General features: G+C 32.4%; 1 protein-coding gene across 1 annotated transcript; it reads right to left on the reverse strand.

Annotated features, from left to right (window-relative positions):
- Positions 1 to 270: 270 nt before the first annotated feature.
- Positions 271 to 1809, reverse strand: LOC110098041 (transcription factor MYB36). Its single transcript, XM_020824745.2, has 3 exons — positions 1575 to 1809; positions 1229 to 1358; positions 271 to 994 (listed from the first exon to the last, which is right to left on the reverse strand). The coding sequence occupies exons 1-3, from the start codon at positions 1708 to 1710 to the stop codon at positions 409 to 411; spliced, it is 852 nt and encodes a 283-aa protein (XP_020680404.1). The 5' UTR covers positions 1711 to 1809; the 3' UTR covers positions 271 to 408.
- Positions 1810 to 8877: the final 7068 nt, after the last annotated feature.

An 8877-nucleotide genomic window follows, 5' to 3' on the forward strand; every position in this document is an offset into this window, starting at 1 on the left:
ATCTTTGCTGTTAATGATCACATCTTTCAAACCAAATCTGACAGTTTTTCAATCTGATTACAGTTTGAGTTAATTATGACTGTTAAAATTCTATATATTAGAGCTTGTCAGTTGCCTTTTTAACTTTGATCTGAGCCAAAAATTGATATACGTTCAAACAAATTTCAATCTTCGAGCTCAACTCACAAATTTACTGGCAACCACAACATATGAACAAGCAATGAAGGAAAACCAAATCTGAATAATGCCAACCACTTCACAAACTCTATCACCAATCCTCTTTATGAAAATCAAACAAATGCGCAAAACACAAATACAACTAGCTCTGATGAGCTTCTTGTGTTGGTATGAATGTAAAATGAATTTCATATCATCACCATCATCATCATCATCATCAATCCTAAAAATCTACACTAAGCCACCATTTACACCAATTGAGCCTTGGTAGCTCACCGCGGTGCTGGCCTCCATTAAAGGATACATCAAAGAGTTAATGACCTGATCAGGCATGCTAAGCAATTCTATGATCTCTCTCGACATTCCGGTCGATTCATAGAAAGAATCAAATTGGCCAAATATGTCGTCAAGCTCGGCCGAAGAGCTGCTTAAGCAATTAGTAAAGGAGCTGGGCTGAGGTGAAGTTGCCAAGAGATGCGAATTTGTGCCATTGAGAGAATGGTCTGGTGAAATCAAGAGAGGAGTTCCTTCCGGCTTTGGGAGGAGTCTTTTGATTTCGGTTGAAGAAGGGATATAGGCTGGCAATGTTGGCTCAATCCAGCAGCCGGCGGGAGAATCACCATTTGAAATTTCAAGACTGTTGAGGATTTTGTGAGGATTTTTGGGATCTTGTTTAGGAGCTCGACAGGTGTACTGATTCTGATGGTGATCTTTGCGGGGAAATTTGCCGAGCAACTTCTTCTTGAGCTTGGTGTTCCAATAATTTTTTATATCGTTATCGGTCCTCCCAGGCAACTGGGCTGCAATCAATGACCACCTGGTTGATTGAAGAAATCAGTAGCCAATTTTTGATGAGAGAGATAGCAACATAGAGTGTTTTTGCTTTAATTTCTGATCATTGACTTGGAATCCTATGATTGATTCACTAAACTACAATTGCAAAGACAATTAATAACTGCTCCAGGTTCAACTAATTTTTTTTTTTTTTTTTGCAATGTTGAGCTACTATATATATAACAAAACATGAATAATTTAATAGTAGACTGTAGACCTGCTTCCAATTCTGATGTAGAGGCTACAAATTATGTTCTCCTCCTCCTCCGAGAAGGCTCCATGCTTTAGATTTGGTCGAAGATAGTTGAGCCATCGAAGTCGGCAACTCTTGCCACATCTTTTCAATCCTGGACATAGAATTCCACTTGATTATCAACTTGATTAGTGAAAAACATTGAAAAATAGCTTAGATGATTGCTTATTAGAGTCAAATTTGTGGCTTTTAAATTATAATAGAAGGAAGCCAAATAATTGGAATAAGATTAGTAAGGGAGATTATGGAAAAAGATAGCTATCTAACCCATAAAAACATGTGAATAATTAAGATCGAGATGAAACTATACCAACTTTCTGTGGAAGAGCAATCCAATTACCACCAGTTCCGTTCTGCTCTATATAAGACTTGAGCTTGGCATCTTCCTCTGGTGACCATGGCCCTTTCTTCACGTTTTCCTTGTCACAGCAAGGAGCTCTTCCCATGGCTATTTTCTTCTTGTTCTTCCTCCTCTTCCTCTTGTTCTTCTTCTTCTTCTTCTTAAGAGTTTAAAAAGAGCAATGAGAGACTGGAATTATTACTAAAAAAATAGCTGGAGTTTCTTTGCCCTGCTTGTCTTTCTCGAGTAGAATATATATAATGCAACCATCAGCAAACTGGACCTACACCATCATGACCTCACATATAGTTTAATAATGTGAATATCTAAGTTACTCGTATATATAGTTTTGTATGTATATGGTTTTGTTCGTATAAAACTACAGTTTATTTTGGATAATTGGTCATGAATAATATGATAGTTAATTGAGTTACAGGACAAAGAGTCAGACAAGCTGAATATTATGTTTGGCTCTGAATATTCAAAGGCTAATTTACTTCAGATTGTAATTAGACATTTTCTTCTGTAAGACGACTTTTATGTGTTGTGACTTCTTTTTCTTATATTCTGAGCTACACAATTTTATTTTATTTTTACTTTTCGAAGTAATACTAATTATTATACCTTTTAAGTAAAGGAGATTATATTTTCATTTCAATTTTGTTTAAGGTCAACCTTCACAATTTATGCAGGCTTATTCATGATTTAATACAAGTCTTGAAGGCGCTAGCTAGGACTGTCTTTGGCCTCTTTTTTTTTTTTTAAAGGAATTTTTTGTTCTAAAAAACTATTGTAGAAAGAGGTAAGAAAATTATCCCAAAGGAATTCATTTGGGATAATTTTAGGGTTTATGGTTTAAAATTATCATTTTTTTCTATAATTTTAATTTAGGCAATCGAATGAACTCTTAAAATTATCTTGATTTATCTCCATTGAACACCCCTAAGATCATATTACAACCCATCATCAGCTTTGTCAATGAAAAAAACAAGCAATCTCATATATATAATATCAAAAGCTTACATATTTATGGTCTTAATGGTTCCATCTATATATATAATATTATTACTCAAATATCAAAGAGCATAATAAAATGGTTTATGAAATTCTTAATGAGTGAATTGTATCTTTTGAAAGTACACAATTATTCTATAATTCATTTTAAAATATTATATAAAATGTTTTAACTATAAGATTTTTTTTAATAATATAGAACTCAAGATAATTTTTTTTACATGATAAAAATAATAGTATGAAAAAAGTCAATTTTATCCATTTGGTGGTTACAATCAAATCTTAGCAATGTTTTCCAAAGGCTCATTTAGTTACTTTCTTATAGAAAATATATTTAAAAAGTAAAATTTTGCAATGAGATTTTTCATAATTTTTTCTTCAACTTAGCATGAAATTCGATGTAAAATTTGGATATATAAGCACTCAAAAATTGATGTTACAATTTCTAAAAATTATTTCAATAGAAAATTTATAATAGAAATGATATTCTCATCACGATGATTCTAACAAGGTTTGGACTAGTTGAACTACAATAAGCTGATGAACAAGTATAGATCATTTCATAGTGCTACACCAACTCGCAAGTCATCTACTTTAGGCATGTGATAGCCCCCACTAGCAAGTCCAAGGATCAATTGACAATCCCTTAACCACTTTCTCTATGACCGTTTTGTCCTTAGCTTTTGCTCGATACATTTATTCATCCACCAAGATATTGCTTGCAATGTCAATCACCAAACAATCACCTTAAACCAACCACCCAGGGTTGCTCTAGCACATGTCGACCCATTAGGCCAAGCTAAGCTTGTGATAGTCATTTTTTCCTCTCTATTTAGGGAAAGTCGCTACTAATCCATATGATATTCTATATATTTAAAATGTTTTGATGAACATGATGAATAGCTCGAACAGAAGCATATAAATAGTAGTTTATTTTAAGCATTTTAAACAACTAAAATTAAAGTGAAATCCGTTTGTCTCAAGGAATTCTGAAGCTTTAGTTGCTTTTAAGAGTACTAGTGATTGTTTATGGTTTACTCCCTCTTCCAAGGGAGGGACTATATCTAAATTGTTGGCCTTAATCGTGGCAAGATCTTGGTTACTTTATGGACCGCTATATTTCTATAGGTGGCTTGGCCAATTTATTTAAGACCATACTTAACTTTCATAACCCTTATTTAACTTTACCATAAACTATACTTAATCATGACTTAGTAGACTCTAGGTTTCCCTTATTAGAGGCTCTAAACCCAACCTAACCTAACCTTTGTTTGATTTAACTTATATTATCCTAGTTGCTTTAACATAAGTGGACCCAAAAATAGAGGCTCTTAGAAGAAGGCTACTTTATAAGCATATGAGGGGTTGACAAAAATTATTAAATAGTTATTATGAGATAAAAGGAGTTTGGGTTGTTGTGATTGTGTGATAGTAGTTTGATATTGTTGTTCATGAAACAGTTGTCTAAAAGTAATAATAATTTGGTGGAGGGTAGTCCAATGGTGGTAATTTGGTGATGGCATTTGTAAGATGTTAGTGGTCAGGAGGCAATAGCTTGATGACAGTGGTCGGGCAGTAATAATCTAATAAGGCTAATAGGCAACGGTAGTCAGACGATGGTAGATCAATGATGGAGGTTATTTGATGATGGTGGTCGATAAATAACTGGGCATCAATGGTGGTCGAGTGGTAATGGTTTGATGGTTGCAGAATAATAATGGTGGTGTGTGTGGAGGGGGGGGGGGCGTCTAATAATGATGATTAAGTTGCAGTGGCCCTACAATAACAGTTGAGCGAAAGTGCAAGGATGGTGGTTAGGTGGTAGTCTTATTAAAATAACTCAAATTTTTGAAATGTTTTTTTTGTTTAAATGAAAATATTAAATTTCAGCGTTGTGCGCGCCTTAAGAAAGAAGGAAGAGAGAGGGAGGAGAGAGAATATTATTATGAGCTTTTTCGTCCATCAATTTTATTCAAAGATTTCTTCTATTCATTGTAAGTAATATGTGTACATAAATAGCATATGAATGAATAAAAATATTTATTACATATAATTGATAGGATGGATGTAAGAAGAGATAAGATTGATAATATTGACACATATATGCATATGATTCTTTTTACTGACGCTTGAATGATTATAGTACCACTGTTTTATTGATTTATTGATTCTCATGCATGTTATTGATTCTAATATTCATTGTAATGATTTTCCTACTTTTATTATTGATCATTTTGATATTTACAAAAGATAACTAATTATTGATGAGATTGATCTTGTTGACGGAATTGAGTATGCATATTAATTGATCTTCTAGCATTATATTAAAAGCTTTAGCGAGTTTGGTTTACTACTAGGCTTCTTGGCTCGTTATATGAATTTTAATGATTTCAAGTCAGGGAATAGCCAAGATCAAGTAGAGAGATTGACAGAGATCCTCATATTTTCTTTTGATTTTATTTATATTTTCCATTGTTCTTTTATAGTTAAGAGTTTGTGATAGAATAGTAATTGTATTGATCTCTTGACTATTGTATATTGATTTTGAGTGAATGAATATAGTTAATATTTTGAGATATGCAATTATTAGTTACTTTTATTGGATATATATTTATTATTATGATGATTTATAGAAGCTTTTGTTGATTAGTTAAGGAAATAAAATAGATAATTCTTTTAAATTTAATTCTATGGTGTTACACTTATAGCAGTAGTCGAACGATGATCAAATGGTGGTAGTCGATGATGGTGCTTTGGTGATGGCTCGTTAATGGTGCTCTGGTATTCTCAATGGTTGATCATATGTACGATCTAATCTGCCCTTCCATTGGCCCGCTTGTGAAGAGCGTGGAGGCCTTCGATCGTCTCTATCCCTCGGGGTGGTGCGGTCGTATGCCTACATACGATCAACCATTGAGGATTGAGGCTCTCGCCAGTGCACCCTGATGGGTGATAATATGCATGACCTGATCATGGTAGAGTTATGAGATTCTTCAAGTCTCTAAACTCTCTTGAATTTTAAACAATGTGTCCTCTTCATATACATGGTAGGGACCTATTTGTAAATTTTTGTTTGAGTGGAATGCCCCATAAATAGAGAGAAATCTAAAATACTCCATCGGTTGATTCATATTTATTTTCTTGACCATAGATCATTCTTTTCATATTTAAGTGCCTTAATCATGTAAAAATTAAGCGATATTGGGCTCGATGGATTTCTCTCATCAAGATGCTCAATTTGATTATAATCATGCATGTAAGATTTAGTGATCATTTGATTAATGTCCCAAAACTTTTAACCATGCTTCAAGTGCTTGATAAGGGCTCATTTGGACTCAGACCGAATCTCTTTTAGTGTCAATAGGTTCATCTCATCCACACGTTCAATTTACCTATAAGTTTGCTAAAATTAAAGTTTGGTTTGTCTTGAATTTACTTTTGAAAGTGTCTATTTCCAACATGCACCAAGATTCATGCATAATCAAATAGTTTTGTAATTAAAACTTCTACTATTCATAAAAGAAAAAATAAAGTTTTTCATATGGTTACTATAGATACATTATAAAAAAGAAAATATATCTATATTTTATCAATAGCCACGAGCTCCTATTCCAAACCTTTCTATAGGTATCATAGGCTTACTTCTTTATTAATAGTTGACTAATCTCCTTCAATCATTATCATTAATCCTTATCCTAACTCCCTTTATTTTTAGTTAATATATCAACTACTCTATAGAGATTAATTCATAGAAGACTTAATCCCCATTGATCATGGAAGCCCAAAAGTCTACTAAACGTTGGAGATCATGTTCAACTCAACCATGTACCTCTTGTCTTATCTTGTCCTTGCGGATCACTTTAAGGCTCCAATGGCTTCTCCAAAGTCTATGCAGCAAGTATGATGGAGAAACCAACTTCATTTGAAAATACTTTTCAATGGCTTTCCTTTGAAAAAGAAAAATAAAAAGAGAGATAATATTATTTTTTATTGAAATGTGTAATGGAACAGAGAGTTGACAATTTGCTCTGCCTAGTATTATTAAAAAAAAAACAATGCTTATTTTTTTTTAAGATTATGAATATTAAATATTTTGATGATTAAATACATTTATTTTATTTTATTTTTAATCATTTTATCCTTCGTGATTGGTCAAAGTGCTTGAAGTGGTCTGACTTTTTATGATCTAACAGTTTTTCTTTTACAACCGATGCTGACGGATTAGATTTTTTATCAAAATACTATTTGTGCACAGTCTTTTCATCATCATTGGCAAAGAAATTGTAAAATAAATCTCTTGTTGGCAAACTAACAGTGATTGATATGCCACAATTGATGTTATCTTACTGCTAGAAATTTTCCGCAACCAAAAGAGGGCAGCGACGCCATTGAAGTGCCTTGGTGCTCCCAATGAACATTTGGCACTTAATGTTTCTCACTTTGTAATTCGACTACAGATTCTCCTGAACTTAATTGAGCTAGAATAACTTAAAATTTCTTTGCACCAAAAATTTTAAGAAGCCTTCACCTCTAATTGAAGTTATCTTTAAGCATCCTCGGCTCGCTAGGAGGCTGGTAAGCTAATAAGCGAGCTTGATCAAGAACACGAACTAAGCTTGAGCAACATTTTTAAAACGAGCTCAAGCTCGAACAAGGATAAGAAAAGGTTGTTTTTAATCAATTCGGGCTCGAAAAGTGTCCTTCCAAACGAGCTTGAGCTCGAACAAGCTAAAGCTTGGGCTCATCTCGGTTTGTTTGCCTCCCTATTGTGACTTCTATGTGAATAGCATATATAAGGGTGCTATCCAAAACAATCAGCTTGCAAGACTAGCAGAACATCAAATAACATTTAAGCAAAGTGTTGATTTTTTTTTTTTTTTTTTAACAATTTCGATTTGGTTTAGGTCCAATCAAAAAATAATCCAATCAGACTAGATTCAATAAGAATCCAATCCATTTGAAACTTAGACTTAATACACAGTTGGCCTAGACACTTGAATATTTTTACAAATATCCTAGACAACTTTGGCAACAATTCCATTTCAATTTAGACCTTCATTTTAATTATTTCATAAATATAATTATTAAAAATTTTCAGATCATTAAATATATAATTATTTTAAACCTAAAAAGACTTGGTTAGAAAATATTAAAAATGATCTTTATTTATTAGATTTAAATGAGAATTTGACTAAACTAAATAAGACACAATGGAGAAAAATGATTCATGTAACCGCCCCCAAGGAGGGAAACTTATTAGGTCCGGATATCCAATTAAAATTTGTCACGTGGACTGCGCTTTTTTACTACGTTTTGACTGCACTTTGACTACGCTTTACCTGCACTTTACCTGCGTTTTTTATGTGCTTGACTTAAAATTCCGCGGATACGTGTCCACATGTCAATATTTTATTGACCTAATAATTTTCCCCCAAGTTGTGGGATAAAAGTTTGATGTTGTTGTTGTTGTATTAAATATATAATTATTTTAAATTTAAAAATAAACATTTTCAATTATATCTCCATTAAATTCATCGAATATATTATCTCTGAACTTTGAATATTTAAACGTAAACTTAGGCCTTAAGCGCATGACATGAAAACAATCTTCCTTTCATTTCCTGGCCTGATTCAAATATGACGATATTCCGCTTTTTAAATATATATATCTTCGATAAACATGAGTCATTTCCAGCAACATCCAGCATATCACTCAATTTGAGGTTGAAAACATTTAATTATAATCTTTTTAACAGCTCTATTATTTATGCCCATTCACCAAATGTCATCTTTCTTAGAAGATGCTAGTAGTTAAGAATTGCACAATAACTAAGGTTTCATTTGAGGCCATTTTTTTACAACTTTTTAAAATAACCTTTAAATGCAAAACTTAAATTTTTATATTAGAAAACTTCTTAAAGCAGCAATAAGAATGCCGTCCAAAATAAGGCCTAAGATGTCGTTTGGAACAAATTTCAGCAGATCCTTTCTGAGTGCTTCAAAAAAATATTTATTAGAAAACTACTTATAAAGGAGTAACAAAATTGTCTCAATCAAAATCTAAGACTTCGTTTAAGATATAACTTTCTTATTACTTTTTAAAGCACTTTTCTAGTAAAAATTTTAGTTTGTGCTAAAAAATTATTTTGAAAAATAATAAGAAGTATTTCTTGTATAGACTTTCCTAAACAATTCATCTACTTGAAACAATGTATACTCCCATACAGTTTGTTAATGTGCATATGAGGTACTATACATA

Source organism: Dendrobium catenatum, unplaced genomic scaffold, assembly GCF_001605985.2.
Source record: "Dendrobium catenatum unplaced genomic scaffold, ASM160598v2 fragScaff_scaffold_726, whole genome shotgun sequence".
Lineage (NCBI taxonomy): Eukaryota > Viridiplantae > Streptophyta > Magnoliopsida > Asparagales > Orchidaceae > Dendrobium > Dendrobium catenatum.